We start from the raw sequence: 24,200 nt of genomic DNA on the forward strand, positions 1-24,200 counted from the left end.
TTACTTTAGCCAGCACCGAGAACTACGGTATAGGCTAGCAATGGGGAAAATGTATGGTTTCCAAAGCCTCAGAAACAGACAAACAAATGAAACCATCACAAGATTCCTCCAGTCCTCCTCAATGCAAAACTCAATCTCTGAACAAAATGTCATTTTTTCACTTCCTATCTTTTATCTTCTTTCTGGCCCCACCACTTCCCTCCACTGTCCTAGTGGCTTCCTTTAAGACATTGATACCGCCAAGTACCAACAAAATCACCACTGACATAACATTAGCATTAGCATTAGCACTTAGCAGGTATTTGTTATATCTATCAACATATAACATTACATGATTTTATTCCTAGCTTTACCTGTTTTCTATTTATGCTTTTGCTACACAAAAGGATGTCATGTTTTGTCTTTTATTGTATGTAGAGTTGGTGGGCTAGAAAAGCTAAAAGAAACAATGCTAGGAAGAGCAGGGACACCCACCCCCACTTCTCAACCAACTTTTCAAATCTTCTTTTGAATCACTAATTTTTTATTTTTACAGCATAAAGTTAAGCTAAAGTAAAAAGATCCCTTTCATTACTCTATTATGTTGGTCACTATATTTCAACGTGTTATTATGTCTCATAACTTCACGTTTGGCCTTCAATTATGTTGAAACTTTGGTTTTTTTCTCTCTCTCTCTAGTAATTGCTGCAGTGAAAATCAGCGAACAAACAAGTAGGAATGATGGAGAGGTTGAATTATAGGGGGAGAGCATGACTTGAGTGCAATCATAGGTCACCCATTTCTTTCAATTTTTTGTTTTTTTTTTTTGTTTTTGCTTTTGGTTAAAAAAAAGGATGAAAGACCCTTTTGTCTGATTACACCCTCATGAAATTGAGGAAGCGTAAACGATGTTTTCCTTCCTGCTACTCTCTTAACAAAGTAAATTCAACATTGTTTTCTCATATCTCTCTTAGCCTCCTTGTCTGAAAATTCTTCTCAAGAAAGATGCTGATAATGTAGGAGTCTCATAAGGAATTAATAAATTATCATATCTTTCAGAAATTCCCTTTTTTTACTGTTCTGTAATGCATGTAAATTAATTATAATATGTGGATTGACTTGCATTTTCATTAGTTCTTGACTAGTTGACTGTAATGTAGTTATTATATGCTATTTAGTTCAATCGTCCTTTGTGTAGTTATTTCTTCTTCTCATTGTACAGCCTCTGGAATTCGAAGCATCTCTTCTTGCTAAGTACAAAAGCTACAATAAAGTTTCTTCCTTTACATCTCTGACCTATTGTTTTTAGACCTTTGAGATAGATAGCATACTATAATTCATTTAGCTAAATGCATGAACTTGAGATCTGTCAGTAGTTTTAGTAGATTGATGGGTTGTTCATATTCTCTTTATGCTATTACACTTTGGTTAAATATGCTTTCAAAATTCAAATGCAGGTTGATGAGGATGAGGTTTATTGGAGACATAGAAAGGAAGATGAAGAGTTGGAATGGTCACATAATTCCACTCACTTAATATCTCATTTGGCTCAATGTTTTAGTAAGTAGATTTTTTCTCTTGATCTCTGTCTTCCTTTTCTTTACATTTTTGTATCTCTTTTCTTATCAATGCATTTATTGGTTGATGGTATGAGTCAATGAGAATATTGAGGATTACTGCATATTGTGAGAAATTGCAAACAGTTTCAGTCAAGGACTTAAATTAAGAGATATTCACGCTTTCATAAGAGCAATATCTTTCTAAATATGGTGATATAGTTGCCTAGTTAATTCTATCAATAAGGAGGACTAAGTTTTGAGCTTGGCTGTTTAATTTTGGGAGCAGAATTGTTGGCTTATTAGAAAACCCAATATGTGACCCCAAAGGGGGTGCAATGGTTACTATAGGGAGTGCCAAGCACAGCAATGATGATGACCAATACCACAAGAGACTGTCCCAGAACAGTTTGTATAAAATGGGGGGAAAGGATGACATGCAAAGACTATAATGGCTTTCTAAGTTGGCAGGGTAACAGCTTATAAAGGATCCCCTTTCTTGTGGTGAAGATGGGGGGTATATATAGGCTCCAATGTGGTGGGAGGATGTCCAAGTCAACTGTTATGGGTGAGGCTGAGCCTCTTGCAGCTGCTGCTATGCTGACAGCAGCTGCCATGTAGGAGAAAAGTCGAGGGAATGATTCCAAGCTAATATATTGGGTGTCTGCAGAGGCAAAAGGGGAGGAGGGAACCCTCCAACATAAGACGTTTTGGTATCTTACATTGGAAGGCTAGTCTATTTTGCAAGGGGTGGCAGTGATACCTGCAAAGCAGTGGATTTGGGACTGAGGTGGCTTGGGGCTTCAGGATTGGGCCTGCCTTACTGGGTTGATTCATTGCGCCGGCCTAAACAGGAGCATTCTTGATAATTCAAGCCTATATATGAAATTAAATTATCCTTTATATTAACTTAAAAACTTTTTTTCTGTAAGCCTGCCAACATTGAGAAGTGAGAGGACCAGACATGTTATGTAGCTTTTTCCTTTTCAAACAGAGAAAAAAGGAGCTCCTTTGCTTGTTTGGTCCTATCCAGGATTCACTTCTTACTTTTATAGGACATTCTTTCAAAAATCAGTTTAAAGGAATGCCTCTTCTGCATTCTTTTTTATTTATTAGCAAGTAGAGCATAGACAATTTGCAGAAAGTATTAGAAGAACATATTTCAGTTCTGAAATTTAGTATGTCAAAGTCTATCTAACGATGACTTGAACAACACAGCAACTTGATGATTCTGTCCTGTATTATTTTATTTTATCATCTAAGTTTTCTTCCATTTCTGATCCATATTTTGTTGCATGTAGCTACTGCTATGGTTGGATCAAAATCATGGATAGGAGGACTCTTTCACCGCACAAACACTAAACGAAATGATAAGTTTGTTGACTATCCTTTGAGTCCTCTAGAGGTAAAGGGAAAATTGAAGTTGTTGATTTGTTGAATTTTCCTTCTGATTTTCTTTGTGTTTTAGCCACTTGTAACTAAACCATTTTATTGAAACTTAAAATAATTATGTGGTCCATATACTGTCTATATATACAACACAATGTTCCTTGAAATAGCTCAGTTTCTAGAGCTTTTGGACGTAAGAAAAGTGCACTGATTGGAGGACCCTACACTCAACCAAGATACACACACACACACATATACAAAAAAAATTCACATGCAGAACAGTGATTGTGTCATGGTATGATTGTTTTTCCTTGTGCCAGACAATAGTTGCATTTTTTTTTAATTAGTGCAAGTATTTAATTTTAGAACCTGATAGCAAATCAGAAACTGCAATTATGTGTCCAAGAAAGTTTCGTTCTGTTGCTACAGGCTCAGTGAGCTTAACTTGTTTTCATTTTCATTTCAGGAGGAAAGACTTCAAAGGCTTCAAGAACGGCTGCAAGTGCCATATGATGAGACTCGGCCCGATCATCAAGTACTTTTGTTTTTCATTCAGTTATCTTGCTTTCATCTTTATATATTTTCTAAAAAAGACTTTCTCAGTTTGCGCTTGGAAAGTACATGCTTCGTTTCTGCTTCATAGGCAGACAGATTCCACACTATCTAACTCCCCCACACAACTCAAAACACTTGTTAATGGTCTTTGTAGTTCAGGAATACTTTTAACTTTTTTTGTTATGTTAATTAATACCACATTTTACTAACATTATCATTTACTTTCAATAGGAATCACTGAGAGCTTTGTGGCATTGTGCCTTTCCTAATGTTTCTCTGAAAGGCTTGATATCAGACCAATGGAAAGATATGGGATGGCAAGGTCCTAATCCATCGACTGACTTTAGGTATACAGATATTATCATGTGAGAGCTCATTAGACATTTTGATCACTCGTTTCCTATTTGAAAATTTCTGCTGATTAAATGTGATGAAAACAGTGCCATTGTAGTGCTGTTAATGTTTATAGTAGCATAAAATTCCGTTACTTATGCAGGCAGAATTAGACTAAACCATTTTATTTCACAGAAATTTGATAATCTTCCACATATCAATTTTATTAGCTAACTACTATGGATTAAATTCTTGTCATGGACTTATTCTGGCGGAGATTTTATGGCTATAAAGAACATCAATATACAGTGATTACATATTATATGAAAGCAATTGTTCATATAGACTAAAAGAGAGTAGCATTATGCTTCATTTTTCCATTATGTCTAATAACCTGCTTTCCTTAGGGGATGTGGCTTCATTTCCCTTGAAAATCTGCTGTTTTTCGCCAGGAAATATCCGGTATGCTTTAGTGTCTTCTATTCTGCACATCTGAAAGAACTTGATCTGCCTTTATTTGCTGTCATTTTAGCTTCTTGATATCTATCTTGGCAGAAAAGATGAGTTATTACTAATTTTATGGAAATTCAAATGAAGGCATCTTTTCACAGGCTGTTGTTGAAGAAAGGTGGAGAGCGAGCAACATGGGAATATCCATTTGCTGTTGCTGGCATTAATATATCATTTATGTTGATACAGATGTTGGATTTATGTTCAGGTTTGTGTACATTTTCTCAATCCATTAATTATTCCATTGTTTCTGCTTGTAGAAAAAGAATAAAGGGTAGCCCAGTGCACCAATATCAAAAATCATCCCAACAATAACAATATATAAAGTTAAAAACAAAATGTTGACCAAATACATTACATATTATTATTAGAAACTTTATTGACCCAATGTTTAATAGATAAACTTTACACAAAGCGAAATAATGTTCACCGAATGTTTTAAAACAATGCTGAAACTTTACCAATATGTTTCATAAGAAAGCATATAGTATCATATTGTTATTTTCATTCTTTAGTCAATGAAATTGTGTACATTCGACCATCCCCAGAATCCACAATGATAACACCTTTTGGATTTGGATAAGTTTCCCTTTATCAAAAAGTGAGAAAAGCAAAGTACATTTTTCTAATTACTTTTCAACTTAATGTTTTTTTTGCAGTAAAGCCTCGTTGTCTTCCAGGCATGCATTTTGTTAAGCTATTAGGAGGTGAGTGCAAATGCTTGCATAATATATATTTGACCAATCCCACTTGTTTTTTTTTTTTTTTTTACTCCTTCAAATGCTTATAAGTTTCATTGCACGATACAGCAGAAGATGAAGAAGCATTTGATGTTCTATTCTGTATAGCTTTTGAGATGATGGATGCGCAATGGCTGGCTATGCATGCTTCCTACATGGATTTTAACGTATTATTTCTTTCCCTGTGTTTTGTTCATCTCCACCACATTCCCTCCTAAGCCTCCAAAATGGGAAAAAAAAGAAAAGAAAGAAAAACATATTAGATTAGAGTTTTGAATTAGTAAGGACTTTGATACTAAGGCCACCTTTTACAATTTACAATTGATCTTCTTGGCAATTCGTTAATTTCAATATTTATGGTCACATTTCCTTATAGCAATAGAACTTTTATTTTCTATTATAGCACAAGGACATTAGAACTCTTCTGAGTATAAAGAGAGCGAGCTTTAGAGAAAACCTTGAAACATATTAGTGAACCAAAATTGATACTGAGTTTGCAGGAGAATGGAGAGTAAGGACTCTTCTTTTAAAATTAATATCCAGAAGCTCCATTCCAAATTTCTTCTTCCTTTTTCAGAAACTGTTCTAGTAATGACTTATCCAAAACACACGTTAAACTCATGTTTGGTCTTTTCAACTTTTGCAATGCACAACAATTCATTGACTCTACAAATTATTCCATGGCTTCAGGAGGTTCTACAAGCAACCCGGATGCAATTGGAGAGAGAGCTATCCTTAGAAGACATCAACAGAATGCAAGATTTGCCTGCTTATAATCTGTTGTACCAATAGCTCTAATCTTCCTCTTTTGTCCATAAGCAACAATTTCCAAGTGCCACAATTTTGTAAGTATTGCAGATAATTCCATTACATTTTCTATCCTCATTGAACTGCAAGGATTTACTGCTCTTCTTAATGAATTTGTATTAGTCACCTTTTAAGTTCTTTATAGCTTACATATGGTAAATAACCTAATGAGATTAAAAGGGCATTTTGAGATGGCAGTCTAAAAGAAAATTGGAAATAAAAAATTAATTGGATTAAAATCATGAAGATATAGTTTTAGTGAGATTAGAAGGAGTAATTGCATTGCAATACAAAAAGTTAATTCACTTTTGAAATAATCATAGCATCAACAGTTAACTGATTAAGTTTTTCCTAATTACTATAGGGTAGGATATACTTACCACAAAAAATATTCACGACATTTACAATTAACCTAATCACCGTTGATTCTCGTTAATCTAACGGTTATAATTTATTGATTTTATTGAAAATTAATAATTAATCAATAAGTACAATCCAATAATTCTCAATAAATTTTAATCATTACATTGACGGAAATCAATTATAATTAGGTTAGTTGTAAAAAAAAAAATAATAATTGATGATAAATATATCCTTTCCCATTTTGATAAAGAATATTATACGACATGGTTATTGCAATATAGTCTTGCTTCCACTAGTGAATTTAAGAGTTTAAAGATGCAGATTTTTGGTTCCCCAACACTCAAATAGTCAACGATGACCTGTGGTCTATTATTCCGTGATCCGCAAAGAAGGAAAGTTTTAATTTTAATAGTATCATTTTTTAATCAGAATTGTAATAAAAACTTATGTATGGATGACAACCTTTCCGGAATCATTTTTTTTTAATTTTTGCTTTCGGGAACAGAAATGGATAGAAAACTCGTTTGTTAAAATCGGTTTATTTTTTTTTGTTCCCGGGATGAACCGATTTATTTTTTGTGCTGGGGAACAGAAAAAAGAATCAAAAAATTTCTGCTTTTTTGTTCCTGGGCACAAAATGAGAAACACTTATCCCTCTCAATTACTCTCCACCACTACCATCATCACTACCGCCAACACCATCCCGACACGACCACCGCTACCATCATCGTACCACCACCACCTCCACGTCACCACCACCGTCATTAGCTCCACCACCACCGTCACCAACCACCACCACCATCATCACCACCACTACTACCACCATCGCTGTTGTCACCACCACCATTACGACCACCACCACCACTACACAACCGCCGTCGCCGCCGCCATGTCATCTCCATCACCATCGTCGTAGACACTGCTATCACCACCATTATCACTACCACCGCCACCAACCACCACCATTATCACTACCACCGCCACCAACCACCACCATTATCACTACCACCGTCATCAACCATCACCACCACCACTACTACCATCTTCGTCGCTGTCGCCACCACCATTACAACCACCGCCACCACTACACAACCGCCGCCGCCGCCACCATGTCATCTCCATCACCATCGTCGTAGACACTGTTGTCACCACCACCACTACCATTGCCGCCACCGCCACCGCCATTACCACCACCGCCGCTGCCACTACCATTATCATGCCACAGCCTCTGCCACCGCCACTACACCACCGCCACCACCATGTCATCATCACCACCATCATCGCCCCTACCATGCCATTACCACCATCACCACTTTTGCCACCACTGCCACCACCATTACCACCACCATGCCATCACCTCCACCACCACCAACATGACGCCACCACTACCGTCACCACCACCACACCATATGAAATGAAAAGTGATGATCCGAAAAAAATTATGCTTAATTTTATTTGTTGTGTTATCAAACGCACTTCTCATTCTCGGAATAAAAATAAAACATGTTATCAAACACATTTTTTTTCTCAAAAATTGTTCTAAGGCACAGAAATAGAAAAGAATTATTTCTTTTCAGAAACAGTGTCAGCGAACAGAATGGTTGTCATGCACACCCTTAGTATACTAGCACTAAAATTATAAAATTGGATACAATTAAACCAAATAGATTAGTAAAATTACCAAAATACTGGCTTAAGAATTAGGATCAAGTGATATAATGTGCCTATTCCTCACATACTATTCAAAATTATCACAAATTATGAATGTCATTAATCAAAGTAAAAGCCGCGCGTTTCTTGGCTTGATTGCCTGATTTGCCTCAACTGAGCATTTCGCTGCTACTCTACTTTTATGTTTTTTTTTTTTTTTTCTTTTTAGTTTCTTCAGGATATTCTCCAGTTCACAGTTAAATACTAATCCTTTCGAGGCATAGAGGTCATTGAAGTGGGTTTTGTTTCTACTAACAAAGCATTTTCCATACATATGGCCCGTGATCGATTTCCTATCAGCATACTTAAGAGACTCGGCCATCTATCAATTGTGCCGAGCTTTGTTGTTTACTTTTATGGGATATGTTATTCTACCTACCTTATGTTATGCGTATCTTTGTTTATCACTCTCCAACACAATGAGATTTTGATCTAATGATATTGGATAATAATAAATAAAGATAGCCAGAATAAAAAATAGATAGAATAACATATCCTTTCTTTATTGTTGTTTTTATAAGTACTCCATATTTATATATATGACATGTTTACATTTGACTATTCAAATCTCGTCTGTTGTAGGAGTTTCAGTAATAGGAATTGTAACTATAAATATGACTCATTATACTCACCATGATGCACGATTGGTTTGACAAAAGCCGCATCATCACATATATCATCTCCTTAGAATTTGCCAAAAACCTTCACTACTCGTGAGAATGGGAACAAAGACATCGTAGTAGATTCGATTCATCAACGAGAAAGCATTCAACTATTTGAGACCCGTACCGATTCATCATAGCATGGCACAAAGAGAAAGTGGGGGGGAAAGAAAAACAATTTACTTGAATACAGGAAGCTACTTTGTAGAGAAACAAGAAACGAAAGGAACATTCAAAAATAAATCTGTGTATTGAATTGATACAAGAGTGTACAATATATATAAAAATACTAATGGGCTTAGTGCAGAACAAAGCTAAATCCTAATCATATCATGAAATAGATATATACAAATAATAAAGATATTCTTTCCAACACTTTCCCTCAAGCTGGAGCATATAGATCATAAGCACCAAGCTTGTTATATATAAACTCTTTTCGAGGACCCCTCAAAGACTTTGTAAATATAATCTGTTATTGATCATTAGAGGGTACAAAACTAGTTATAATTTCACCATCAAGGACCTTCTCTCGAAAAAAGTTACAATCTATTTCGATATGCTTGGTTCTTTCATGAAACACTGGATTGGAAGAAATGTGTAGTGCTGATTGGTTATCACAAATGAGAATTACTGGTCCAGTGCCTCCAAACTTGAGCTCTCTAAGAAGTTGCTTAAGCCAAATGAGTTCGCAAGTAGTAGTAGCCATGGAGCGGTATTCTGCTTTAGCACTTGATCTGCCAATTACATTTTGCTTCTTACTTTTCCAGGAAACCAAGTTGTTTCCAACGAAGACACAATATCCAGTAGTAGATCTCCTATCAGTAGGACAATCAGTTCAATCAGTACCAGAGTATTCAACAACTTTAACATGACCTTTATCTTCATATTCAAGGTCTTTTCCTAGAGATGACTTGATATACTTAAGAATACGAATGACGACATTCCAGTGTTCTTGACATGGAGAATTAAGAAACTGACTTACCACACTAACTGCAAATGAAATGTCAGGCCGAGTGACTGTGAGGTAGTTCAATTTTCCAACCAATTTCTATACCTCTCAAGATCTTCAAAGGGCTCCACCTGATTTGGTAAAAGCTTGACACTTGAATCCATTGGGGTATAAACAGACTTAGAATTTAACAAAGCGGACTCTTCAAGAATATCCAAAGCATATTTTCTCTGAGATATCACAACTCCATCTTTAGATTGGGCCACCTCGATTCCCAAGAAATATCGAAGTTTTCCAAGGTCTTTGGTCTAAAAATGATGACATAAATGATGTTTCAACTGAGTAATCTCATGATTATCACTACCTATGATAACAATATCATCCATATATACCACCAAATAGATAGACCCGAAAGCTGAATGACGATAAAAGAGAGAATAATCAACTTCACTCCGAGTCATACCAAATTGTTGAACAACACTGCTAAATTTTTCAAGCCAAGTTCTTGGAGATTGCTTGAGACCATATAAAGACTTGCGGAGACGACAAACAAGACCTGACTCCCCCTGAGAAACAAATCCAGGAGGTTGCTCCATATAAACTTTCTCCGCAAGATCAGCATAAAGAAAAACATTCTTAATATCAAGTTGATAAAGAGGCCATTGGCGGATAGCAGCCATGGTAATAAAGAGGCAAACAGTAGACATCTTCGCCACAAGAGAAAAAGTGCCACCAAAATTTAGTTCAAACACTTGAGTTAAACCTTTAGCCACCAAGCGAGCTTTAAAACAATCCACTTGACCATCAGGACCAACCTTAGCAGCATAAATCCAACGGCAACCAACAACAGATTTTCCAGAAAGAAGAGGGACCAGATCCCATGTGTCATTGTGCTTAAGAGCACTCATTTCATCAATCATAGCCTCTCTCCATCCGAAATGTGAAAATGCTTCACTTTTAGTCTGAGGAATAGACACAAAAGACAAAAATAAAGACATGCAAAATATGATGGAGATAAAGGATGGTAACTAATATTAACTAAATACCTGGCTGGAGGACGAGTCTCTCGGGTACCTTTTCAGAGAGCAATGGGAAAGTCACTAGCAGAATGTGGATCGAAGCCGAGGGAGAAGATGCAGCTGGATGCGAGCCCACAGAAACATCAGTGAAATATGTTGTAAATCATCAGGAGAAGAGTTGACGAAATGAGAGTTAGTCACAGGGACAGGAAAATGCAGAAGATATTCAAAGGAGTCGACAGGAAGAGATGACTGATCAGGGTCTACAGGAGCAAAAGTATAGCTGAAAAAGGGGACTGATTCAGAGAAGGAGACTTCTGCAGAGATAAAGTATCGACGTAAAGTCGGAGAGTAGCAACGGTAACCCTTTTGAATCGAGGATAACCCAGAAAAACACATTTAGGAGACTTAGGAGCTAGTTTATTCATGCTTGGACCAAGATGATAAACAAAACACGTAGAACCAAAGACATGTGGGGTCAAAGGATATAAAGGTTGATGAGGGAACAAAATAGAGTGAGGTACCTGATTATGAAGAACCAAAAAGGGCGTGCAATTAATAAGATAGTATGCAGTGAGAATAGCATCACCCCAGAATTTGTAGGGAACGTTGTCATCAATTAACAATGCACGAGTAGTCTCAACAAGGTGACGATTCTTGTGTTCGGCTACACCATTTTTTTGGGGTGTATGAGGACAAGACTTTTGATGAAGAATGCCTTAGACGAAAAGAATTGCTGAAATTGATGAGATAAATACTCACAAGCATTTCAACCCAAAACCTTAAGGTGTTGGGTGAGAGCCTTTTTAATTGTTTATATTATTCTCTAGCACACCCTCTCATACAAGAGCCCTTTGGGCTTGAAGTGTGGATATTGCACAAGCCAAACTTTTTGGTTTTACGTTATGCTTATTTTAATTCCACTCAAAAGTGGGGGCGGTGAGGATCGAACTCGTGACTTTATGATCACTGAAGCTCTGATATCATGTAGAGAAACAAGAAACGAATTAAAGGAACATTGAAAAATAAATGTGTATTGAATTGATATAATAGTGTACAATATAGATAGAAATACTAATGAGTTTAACCTAGACCTAAACTAAATCCTAATCATACCATGAAATAGATATATACAAATAATAAAGATATTCTTTCTAACATATTTTTTTTTATAGTTAATCCAACTCTAATTACTTTTTTGACGTGAGTTGGCTCCCTCAATATCCCAATAAGCTTCAACATAGAGGAAGCTACTTAACTTGCTGTATAAGTATTCAAAGCACATTTTCCGTTCAACCATTGAGGCCTATCAATTTTCAGTCACTTCATATTTTTCCATATATTCCTCAGTTATTACATTATAGCATCAAAGCCAAAATTAATAGCCATGTGAGTTTACATTGTTTGAGAACAACCTTAATGGGGTTATCAACGTCCTCAATTCTCTGTTAACTCCCAGATTTCGGATGGAATATCAAATTGACATTTTTGTCTGACGATATTGACAAAATAATTAATTAAGATGTTTGTTAAGTTTTAGATAGGTGACTAGTCACTGCTATTTTGTTCTATCTATCTTCTTTAAATTTAGTTGAATTGTTCAAAACTCTAAATATATATATATTTTTTATTGCGTAGCATTATTATATAATTTTTTGTGATAAATACTTATGAATCGCTTACATACAAGATTACTAAGTGCTTACTGAGCTCACAGTTAATTTTCAAAACGAAAATTAGGAGACAAAGGTTTTGGAAATTGTTGGCTAAGTAGATTAATTAGCTCCAAGGCTTAGAAGTATTCAGTCAAAGTCAATCAGGTTTATTGAAATAGTAAGATTAAGTCATCTATAAGTATCACTTTATTTAAACTTTTCTGTTAAAGTTTAATTTATGGGAAATTAAAAATAAGATAACTCAAAAATAAGTTAACTTCCTCTACAAATTTTTTTAGGACCAAAACTAAGTATTAAGCCAAAAGTTATATTTGATGATGCATCTACACTTCAAAAATTCTAACGTGTCATTTCTGACACTTTTCAACACTCACTGACACTTCGAAGCTCTTCGACACTCCAACACGCGTTGTAGAGACTTAAAAAAGTAGTTCAAAGATTGTGTTATGTTGCATTTTTAGTTTCAACAATTAGATTCATTAGATTGCGATTATTATTTTATTGAGTTTAATATAAATATTTGAGATATCTTATATTTTTTTACAAAATTAATGAGTATTATAAGTTTAGTTTCATGTTTTTATTAAATTATTAAATATAATATATACTACATAAATTAAAAATATTATTTAATATCAAAATATATCCTAACATATTAAAATCTAATATTTTTTAAAATTAACGTATCAGAATATTATATAGTATCGTATATCACATAACAATATCAGTGGAACATAAGTTATATTGATAGGGTGTACAATAACTAAGCCTTATTTTAGTTGGAGAAGTTGGATTTGGTACGTACACTTAAATAGAAAAATTAAACTGTGCTGCAAAAGCGGGTTGATCCAAAAATGTGTTTTACTGAAATAAATTACAAAGTTTATTATATTAGTTTATTTATGTGATCAAAATAACTTTTTATTTTGAGTTTTATTTAGAGAACTTACTAAAAAAAAGTGATTTTCCCCCCCATGAGAGACTTGTATAAATGTGCCATAGTAACGCACTCATTATTAATTAACAAAATATATAGTGAGACAAACCACATGGCTCGTAACGGTGCAAATTGCAATGTCCAAGAATGTGCAACCACACTAGCCACGGTGTTAATCTATAGTTTAATTAAAAGGAATACAAGTCTTTTAGGAGATTTGTTATCTCATATCATAGATATAAAATATATGAGATTCACTCTTTTAAAATAATAATAATAATAAATATTAGCTCAATTTTTAATATACGAGTAAAAGAAATATATTATCTCATATAACATAAAAAAATATATTAAAAAAGTTATAACTTCTTCTCTTGCAAGAGAAGTTTTTCATTTCAAACAGCGGGTCCCATGTTTAAAAATTTTTGGAAAAACGATGTTAGACAGCGGGAGAAAATATCTTAAAAGAAATGTATTTCCGTTAATTAAAATATGAGAAAAATTACTTTTATGTTGCATGTAATAACTTTCTCTTCTACATATTTTTCTATAATTGTATCACTTTTTTTTTCTTTTTCTTTTTTAGATGATGAAGCCCACAAATTTATTTCTATGACATGAGGTAACTTATCTCCTTTAACATGAGATTAATAAAATCCTTAAAATATTGATCTTCTAACTTTTAAAAGAAAATACATGTTTCACTAAATAGAAATAAAGAAAGAAAACACCAGTGCCAAGGAAATATGTGGGCATGAGATTTGGATTTTTTTTCATGTGAACAAATAATTATATAGTTATATTATTTGATTATAATTATTTATTTAAAAATTAAATTTTTTTTATTTCATCATCAATAAATAAAAATAAATAATTATAATCAAATAATATAATTATATAATATTTTTTAACATAAGACGATCCAAACCCATAGACATGACATGTGTGCAGTTATGCTGTGATCCAAAATCTAAAGTGAAGACCCAACAAGTCAAAATGCCAGACAGCTATGTCTATGTGATACTGATGCATTGACTTTGAGGACCACAACCCATGTGTCAGTCACTGCAAAGGTGATGGGTTTGTTGGTGGTTAGCACTATCCATTCTTTCAAATTGATGGCATTCTCACATTAACGTAGTGTCGGTGGTTAATTTTCGCATCCCTTTTCTGGAATCTTTTTGCAAATTGGGCTAAATTTTATCTTGCCATCAAAGTGGAAAACAACCTGTTGTTTGCAACGAGAATGGGGGCTTAAAACTTCTCTCTCTCTCTCTTTTGGTGGAAGGCTTAAAACTCCTTTATGTAAGTCACTATATTTTTATGTAACTTTAAGTTCAATGGAATTGTGGAAGAGAAAACTAGAACCAGATCTGTCACAAGGTTTGGTTTTGCTTATGACTTGTCATATTCATAGTAACTACATTAAATTTCATAATTTTAAGATAAAACTCATATAGATTCAGATCTATTTTATGCAATATAACTATTATCTATATATAGAGTTTATTAAATAAAATAAATCTAGACCATTCAATTCGTAAAATAAATATATATTGACGTATTCAAAAGTTTGTCAAAACGCCACCCCAAAGATATTATAGATTTGACCTATCCCTGTAGATATGGAACTACCAATTTTTCATGAAATTTGAGGCACGAATAAATTTTCGTAAAAAAAAAAATCAAAGGTACTAGATTGTTTGAAAGTTTTGAAGTCCATAAATTAAAAGTAAAAGGCTAAAATCAAAGTCCTTTGTTCGTAAAAATTATAATGTTGGTATTAATTTGAAAACCTGTTGTATGAATCAATGACGTAAAGTAAAATTAAATATATGTGCAAGTTAACTAATTGAAGGAATTCCGATAAGACTTTACATTCTCAATATGCATGAGTTTGAAACCCCTCTCAGGTCTTCAGCTATAAGTTGTTTTCTTTTTAATAGTTATTAATGTTTTTAGATATATAATATTTTTCGCAATTTCGACTGAGTATGGTAAAAGTTAAAATTCTTTTAAGAGTGTTTCTTCATGTATTAAATTTTTACCTTGAAATTTGAACAATCATTTTTTTTAGAGATATCTAATCCTAATTACCTCTTTGAGGTAAGTTGACTTCTCCCGGTAGGGGTGTTTGCAGTCTGTATTGGATCAGTTTTGAAGCAAAAAATCATCTGATCCAATCCTATCGATTTGATCATTTAATCATCCATTCGGTTTGGATTTTTTTTCAAATCCGATCCGATCCGATCCAATCCAATCCAATTTTATTCGGTTTGGATTCGATCGATTTTTGATTTTTTGAAAAGGCTAAAAACAGAATTTATAATTTTTTTTTTTACCAAAAACACAATTTTATCAAGGCCCTTATTAACCATAAAAAGCTGATTAGACCACAATAGAAGATGACAGAACATCTTTGGGAGGGGTTTATAGCCTTAATCCTGGACTCGCCCCGAATCGGACTAATCGCGAAGCGATGAACTGATTGGAATATTTCCAAAAAAAGATGACAGAAACATATCAAATAAGCTGCGTTATTACATTCTCCACCTGACATAGCAGGCTGCAAACCAATCAGTGAATTGCTAGAAAAATCGCCTCCACATGTAATATATAAATCACAAAGCAGAAGCAATTAACTGATGCCTTAGCTATGTGCTTAAATATACCAGTCAGGCTCCAAGTAAGTACAAAGAAGGCGCAAAATTACAAAACCTGACATCAACTAAGCATATTTTAACAAGTAAAGGGAATGACAAAGTCTGCATATAAATACATCTCATTTTGACCAACAAAAAAGTAAACCCCATTTTTCCCTTAAAAAAAAATTTAACATATAAAATGACAGTTAAAAACCTTCTACTGATACTTGGGGTCCCCATTCCTTTGAGATAGAGCAATAAATTCTAGTTGTTCAGTGCCAGAATATGTTAGAATACTCTCACCCTTGGGAAAAAAAGAAGACAAAAAGGAATTAGAAACTTTAAAATGAAGTTTCTCTAGAAATTATGACCAATGAAGCCAGAGTCATGAATGCAAAAATAATGCTCAAGAGAAAATCAATTAATCAAAAACTCAATAGAACTAGCACAGAAAGTCTCTGATTTAAAATCAGATGTGTGAATGGCCTTTGCAATCCATAAGGTAGTGAGGTACCAAGCTAATTTTGAGTATACAAAGAAGCTATTCCAACACAACAAAGGCACTTCAATATTGCATCAGAACATAAAATATCTTTTATTTTTTATTTTAAAAAGATATTATATAAGCTCATATAAAAAAACTTCCATTAAAAGAACATCGAAAATAGTCCTAAATGGCAGATTGTTAGAGATGTTCTCGTGTGTAGTGTAGCTCAGCAATCTCTGTTACAGAAACTGATATCTAGCTTCTATTACTGTTAACTTGTAAGACAACTCCTAAATGGCAGATTATAATGACTTAGAGCCTCATCAATTTACATCATCAACTTTTAATCAGAATCCTCACCAGAATCATCATCAACTTCTGTATTTGGTGAAATATCTAAAATAATTATAATAAAATATTATTAGTGACTTAACAATTAGAAAAATAAAAAGATGATATAAAATTAAAAAATTATACAAGTAGAATAGAATCAATTACCTATCTCCATCTTTATAAATTGTTCTATAAGCTCTTCTACATCATTGGAAAAAGGAGTGGGCCGGAACCAATTTTGTGCACAAATTAATGCTTTAACTATCTTTGGAGTAAGACTACTCCTGTAGTTGTTAAGAACTCTACCCTCAGTGCTGAATGTAGATTCTGAAGCAACTGTAGATACTGGCGTAGCCAATACATCTTTAGCTACTAGACCAAGAGTAAGGCAATTCAAGATATCAAATTTTTTAGTTCCTTTCTCTAGTGGTTCCATGAGATACAGGTCCACCTCATTTTTATTCAAGCTCTCACTCACAGTTATGTCCCTCTCAAATTCACTGGTAAATGAAGAGTTATCAAATGCTGCCAAATCAGTGTCTTCTACCTCACGATGATCTTTGATGGACAATCTAGAAAGATTATTTCCATGAAAATCTTTATAACTACGGAACATCTTGTTTAAAGTCTCCTTAACTCTAACACTTAAAAATTCTGCATCTTCCCTTTCATAAAGCTTCTTAAAACTCCATTCCACAAATCGTAATTTATATCAGGGATCAAGTATCACAGCAATAAAAATCATCATGTTTATATTTTTAATGTTTCCCCAATATTTGTCATGCTTAGCTTTCATTTTTTCAGCCGTGGGCCCAAGTAATTGATCCATGCTCATACTCTATGTCTTTAAGTTATTCAATATCATGCAAAACTCATGAAAATATTGAGAAGAAGTCAAATATAAAGAACCAGACACTTTTTCAGTGATATCATGAAAATTTTTCAAAAATCTCACAAACACTCGCGCATTATCCCAATCCTTAGTATTTAGAATTCCACCTTGCATCAGTGCATATTCAGTAACAAGCTCTCCTAACCTTTTAAATGCCTTTTGAAACTTTAATGCACTTTCAAGCATAACATAAGTAGAGTTCCATCTAGTAGGAACATCTAATTGCACTATGCCACCCTCTTGTATCCTACAATCTTTTATACAAGTTTTAATCTATCCATACGACTAGGGGAAGCACGCACAAATCTAACAACATTTCTTATTTTAGTAATTAAAGCATGCAACTCTTTCAATCCATCATTGACAACAAGATTTAAAATATGAGCACAACATCTAACATTCAAATATTCACCTTTCAACGAATGTGCATTCCAATTCTCCATTCTAGCTTTCAACTAAGCAATAGCAAGATCATTTGAGCTCACATTGTCAACAGTAATAGTGAAAACTTTCGAAATTCGCCAACCTAGAAGACACTTCTCAATTTTTCTTCCAATAGTCTCACCCTTGTGATTCTTGATCAAACAAAAATTCAATATTCTTTTATGCAATTTCCAATCATTATTAATGAAATGAGCAGTAAGACATAAATAATTGAGATTTTGCATAGAACTCCAACAATCAGTTGTAAGACACACACTTTGACTCGGAACACTAAAGATAGATTTCAATTTTTTCTTCTCATTTAAATAGAGATTCCAATAATCTCTAGCAACAGTAATCCTTCCAGGAATATCCAACTTAGGTTGCACAACACTTACAAAATGTCAGAATCCCTCCCCCTCCACAAACTTAAATGGCAACTCATCAACAATGATCATTCTAGCAAGAGCTTGCCTACAAGCTTCAACATCAAAAGATACACCAACAAAAGCTTTACCAATTCCTTTCCCATCTTCTTTTTTAAATTGTTGGAGACTAAGAATTGATTGACTAGAATCATTTGAATCTCTTGGAAACTTTTTACATTGAGCCAACAAATGATGTTTCAAATTACTTGTGCCATTTTTATGTGTATCACATGCATAAGTAGCCCTACACCATTTACATTTAGCTCTCGGGTTTAATGTTTTTGGATTAATTTCTTTATCAAAATGATCCCAAGTCCAAGACCTAGGTCTAGTAGGTTTTCTCTTACCCGAATCATCTTCTTCAGCTGAAGCTTCTCCAGCTTCTCCGCTCTTTTTTTTGTTGTTGCCATTCTTGTCCTTTTTTGGCTTCTATGAAACTGGAACTGAAATGGTTTGACTTTGAGGCTCATTAGTTTCAGATGATATCCTATTTATATACTCAGAATCAGCATTTTCACTAATCACTCTATTGTTTTGTGCTTGTACGTATATAAATAAGATAATTAATAAACAGAGTTACACTAAAATTGAAAGATAAAACTTATGCTTTATAAGTAATTAAAACTTACTTCAAACATTGTTACTATTAAGTTGTTGCCCACTCAACAAAATAGCTTGCGACAGTGACGTAAATGACTAAATGCTGTCAAATACCTACATAATAATTGATAAGGAGGTCAAAAATGTCAATGTCATAGGAGACAAACCAGTTCAGAAATGGTGACATGCATCATTTATGTTGACTTCAGTATGAATATAATACGATGGGTATCTTTTTCTACTAGTTTAGTACCCATATTGCAGTATTTATGATTTATGTAACCAACTTCAGATAGAAATCCAGACATTAAAAATTGCAAAAAGCAACGGGTAAATAAATAAATAAAATTAAAAAGAAAATGGATAAAAAAAAGATATATACTAGGACTGGAAATGACAACACGAGGACGGGTAAATAAATAAATATAATTTCAAAAGGAAGAGTTCAAAAGGAACAACATAACACTCTGGTACTTTGACAATGGATGGCACGGACATAACTTTCTGGTCCACCACTGTGAGAGTTTGCTAGTTCCAACTTAAACAATGGAACTCGGCGAGAAATAATTTGCTAGTTGCTAACTTTCTACAAGATAAAGAGACAGAAATATCTGAGGGGAAAATAATAATAATAATAATAATAATAATAATAATAATAATAATAATAATGAAAAACCCCAAACCATGATGTGAAAAAGGAGAGGCAATAAATAGTGAAAATAGAAAGCAACTCAGGATCATAGCTATTAAACTATATCAAACCATATTTGCTGATTAACCAACCCCAATTCTCCAGACTGAGTAAGGATCATAAGATAAACAAATCATTTAGCGGGGAAAGGAAAAAGAATGGAAAGCTATAAACATATCAATAAAAAAAATTAAGGGTCTATTAAATATTTAAATTGAACATGTCATACGATATGTACAACTTGCAAGTAAAAAGTGCCAACCAAGAATTGTTGGAAGAGAATATATAATAAGTGAAATTTAAGAATAGAGAAAGTTGCTTACCCGTGGGAGAAGGTAGCTTATGCTCACTTTCCTTTCCTTTCCTTTGCACAATTACAAAGTGACCCGAAGCCCGAGACTCAGGTGTTTCATGTAGTAGTTCAGTTTGTTGTAGCGTATTGCGGAAAGACACTTTTAAGCAACTTTGAGGGTTCCTTTTGAGTAACAGGCCAACAGCAAACAACTACTTGTTAGATCTATGTTTGCGCGCTGTTGAGTGTATGTGCTAAGCATGGATGGTTTTGACTTTTGAGAACAAAACGACAAAGAGAAGAATTAAAAAAAAAACATGCATTTTGGTTGGTGAGATTGTTGTGAGAAGAATAGGCATAATCTCAAAGTGTTTGGCACAAAATGGCAGAGATAATATAAAAATAAAATAAATTAAGGATTACCTAGCAGTGGCATTTCCAAGTGGATGATTGAGTACAGACTAATGAGACTACACAGTGAGTCAGTGACCAATTTTCTTCTTCTTTGAAAGATAACAGAGAGAGCAAGACTGCAAGACCCTGAGCTTGCTCTTCGAAATAGATTTTTTTCTCCCCAGCCGAGCTTGCTCTTTATATTTTTTATGGTTTGAAGTTGTTACTTGTTAGGGATTAGGGATTTAGGGTGGCTAGGTCGCGTTTGCATTTTAGGAGCTGACAGGTTAATGGACCACCGGGTTTTGGTTTTAGAATTTTTTTATATGGGTTTTGAGTTATGATTTAGGAAGTAGGAACAGGACCAAGTATAGGTAGATGTTATTAAAATATTGGATCAGGTTGGATTGGATCGATTTTCACCAACCAAACCAAAAATCGATCCGATCCAATCCAATTAAAATTTGCGATTTTTTTTTCGGTTTTCGATTTTTTGGTTTTCAGTTTTTCAGTTCGGTCACTGCAGTTGAATCAGTTTGGATCGGTTGTTGAACACCCCTACCTCTTGGTATCTCCACGAGCTTTGACTCTTTGAGCCAGCTATGAGATTAATTCAGAGTGCGGGGTGGGTCATGAATGAAGATATTTAAGCTTATCCCAAAGGTAGAATGTGAGGATCGAACTGAGGCTCTTTCCTTTGCACTACTCAACTCCTTTGCTACCAACTGAGCTACCATCATTTGGTTGAACAATTACTTTTAATCACAGCCATCGACACCAATGAGAACTATCAGTTGTTTTTTAGTTGCACATACTACTATTTTGCATTAAAAAAGAAATATTGAGAAAATATAATAAAATTATTATGAAAGAGTAAAAATTTATTTTAAACAAAAATTGTTAAAATTATGTCGAGAAATTAAAAATTACATTTTATAAAATTAATAAGAATTAAATAAAAAATAACCAATAAAATATACAGTGCATAGAGTATAAAACTTGGGAGACGATTATGTGGCTACCTAAAATCGCATGTGTAACTGGGTTAATTTTTTTTCAATCAATTATAAACTTTTTTTTCTACGTCCAAATTTTAGGTGAGGATCTATACGCTTATTTCACCACCATATTTCTTTTAATAGGGCTGAGCTAATCCATGAAAATATTTTAAATGATCTCATTAGCACGGATATCCATCTAATGGAAACAAGCCATTCATGCTGATATGTTCTCTGAGTAGGAGAGAAAAAACAAACTACTCCAATATTTTGCCTAATTTATCCATTATAAAGGTATCTCATTTTTTCTAATATATATCTTAATTATTTCTTTGAGGTGAATAAGTTCCTTAAGTATCCTCATAAATTTTATTTCTTTGAGTGGTTATGGAATTAATCTCGAGTCATGTAACGCCTCGATGTATACCCAGCTTATTAGCATAATGTATGATATTAATCGCAATTACAATCATAACAGTTCAATTAAAATACAACTAAACTTTTTCTTTTTAAACATTGTAAATTCCGTTAACAATAAATATCGCATTCAAATTAAACTGAATTCGTAAATTGCAACACAGTGACAATGTTGAATACTTAATTCTAACTTAAGTATATCATACTAGTCCTTTTAAACACAACTATGGGGTATCCATAAACCCTACAACAACATTTCCCAATTTTTATTAAATTGGGCAGCTCGCTGGGCTCCTCACTCAAGCGAGCTCCCAGCGAGCACTTTGCTCACCTCGCTGGAACGAGCATTATAGCGAGTGAATTTAATTCCCAGGCAGTAGCTATTGCCCAAGTCCCTTGTTTCCTCGCAGCCTCCCTCGCTATAGCTAGGCCAACAGCTCGCTCGCTCGCTCACCAGCTCGCTCGAGCGAACTCTTGAGCGAGAAGTCCCCTGCTTCGAGTTAGCTTCTGTCTCCAATTAATCTAGCTCACTGGCCTCCTCGCCAGTGAGCTAAGCAGACTTCAGCATGATCTATCTGTTTCAAGGCTAAACTCTCACTTGAGTGGCACACTATTTGCATACCTAATAGACATGGAAAGGCAACCCTTAGCCCAACAAACTAAAGTGTTCTTACATACATAACAATGCTCATAATTTACGACACTTTTCTTATCTTGACTTAGTTCACAAGTTATATACCTTTAACTTAATCTACAAGACCATTTGACAATCATGCATACTTCAATATACATTGCCAACATATAAAAGTAAGGCACATAAGTAATAGACTCAAAATCATGCAAAATAGGCACCCATGCCGTTCCATCATATATGCATAAATTCCATAATTACAATTGTCCAATTAAATCAAATGGCTCTATTACACATATTGGGACTTAGCAACACAAAATACTATGATCAAGCTCTTGGCCCCATCCAACAACATTAGAAAACCAAGGGAGAGTGATAATAGGCTAAGTCCATCAAAATAAATCGTGATATATCAATGAGCTACAAAATACAAATCCTATACATGTTTAACTAACCTATACATAGGATATCCCAAAATACATCAAAATATAGCATCATAATGTCATCTACTGTGGCCTCCTGCCAATAGATGCTCCAACATCATCTGATCCTAAAAGGGGGTCCCCACAACACGGGGTGAGATAAACATCTCAGTAAACTAGGGGTCCTTGAAGGATTCCTCCATCCTAAAGTTCACTTTAGCCAACAAGCAATAAATAACATAATCATGAATGTATGCATGCATGCAAAGTGTGCAAACTAACTGTCTAATATTCCTGCTAGTATCTCACACCGTCCTCAGAATACAAATGACAGTGTCCTAGCCATCCCTCGTGATAAACATACCTTAAACAGGACGCTTAAGACAAATAATCCTAAGGCCAGTTAACAGTGTATGAATTACGCAATTGTGCAACATATCATATGAATTATGCAAAAACCGCCATGCTACATACCCATGTAAGAATCCCTCTTACACCACACAATAAGCATCACACAACATACATCATATTCAATCTATTGCACAATCATATAAACCAAAACTCACACGGGCTTGGTGGAATAGTCAAGGGATAAATTCCAAGCTTAGAAAACTTATCTCGGAAGCCTCTAGCCAAATTCTTGCTCCAAGCACCGAACTCCCACAAACCACAAGCTTTATTACCAAAGTAACAACCAAACAATTCGATAACCAAACACCTATCCATAAGGTGAGTTTACAATCAATCAAATTGCACAATATGAACATACATCTACATTCATGGCAACATAGGCAATTCCATCACAAATTCATAATGCAAGGGACTTACCTACTCTTGATTCTATCAAGTAACCAAATCAAGCTCCATTGGCTCTTCCAATGCTTGATCACTCAACGATGGTCCACAAATCTCAATCCTAGAAACATCATGGACACCATCAATACAAGTCATTTCCATTAGTTGTAACACAAGCAACATCAATACATAGGCATGCATTTTCGAAAATGAGGAAGATTACTCAAAAGATTTTCTACACACATTTTCATTGTTTAAATCTTATCCTTAGCATATTTCTCAACACACACTAAGCCTCAACCATTCTCCAATGTAGTCCATCAACCCACATTTCCATATAACCCTAACTTTGCATTCCTACACAAAACACAAAGAGGTTAGGAATGCTTACCATAAATCACTCCACAATGATCCTAGGGATGTTTTCCAACCAATAATGAGTCAATGCACCTCTTCAAGCTCTTGGTACACTCAAGTTTTGCCACTTTCTCCAAGGGTTTTCTCCTCACATAAGGTTCCTTGGGGAATTCCAAGCTTAGGATTTTGTTCTCCTTGCAATTCCAAACAA

The 24,200-nt window shown here is 34.3% G+C and overlaps 1 protein-coding gene and 1 pseudogene across 4 annotated transcripts; one reads left to right on the forward strand and one right to left on the reverse strand.

Moving 5' to 3' along the window:
* The first annotated feature begins 634 nt into the window (after positions 1-634).
* On the forward strand, positions 635-5,950 carry LOC133294082 (uncharacterized). Of its 4 annotated transcripts, none has more exons than XM_061492743.1 (10): positions 635-770; positions 1,437-1,539; positions 2,837-2,940; positions 3,391-3,459; positions 3,711-3,826; positions 4,220-4,274; positions 4,410-4,530; positions 4,982-5,029; positions 5,132-5,229; positions 5,753-5,950. In XM_061492743.1, the coding sequence occupies exons 3-10, from the start codon at positions 2,845-2,847 to the stop codon at positions 5,852-5,854; spliced, it is 705 nt and encodes a 234-aa protein (XP_061348727.1). In that variant the 5' UTR covers positions 635-770; positions 1,437-1,539; positions 2,837-2,844; the 3' UTR covers positions 5,855-5,950. The 4 variants fall into 4 exon arrangements, with proteins under 4 accessions (XP_061348727.1, XP_061348729.1, XP_061348728.1 ...); XM_061492745.1 differs by having other exon boundaries at positions 5,135-5,229; XM_061492744.1 differs by lacking the exon at positions 635-770 and adding an exon at positions 1,212-1,233.
* Positions 5,951-7,316: 1,366 nt separating this feature from the next.
* LOC133294077 (zinc finger BED domain-containing protein RICESLEEPER 2-like) lies at positions 7,317-23,788 on the reverse strand (annotated as a pseudogene).
* Between the last annotated feature and the right edge of the window lie 412 nt (positions 23,789-24,200).

This window comes from Gastrolobium bilobum, unplaced genomic scaffold (genome assembly GCF_033153095.1).
Source record: "Gastrolobium bilobum isolate Gb01-03AN ecotype WA unplaced genomic scaffold, APGP_CSIRO_Gbil_v1 utg24819, whole genome shotgun sequence".
NCBI lineage: Eukaryota > Viridiplantae > Streptophyta > Magnoliopsida > Fabales > Fabaceae > Gastrolobium > Gastrolobium bilobum.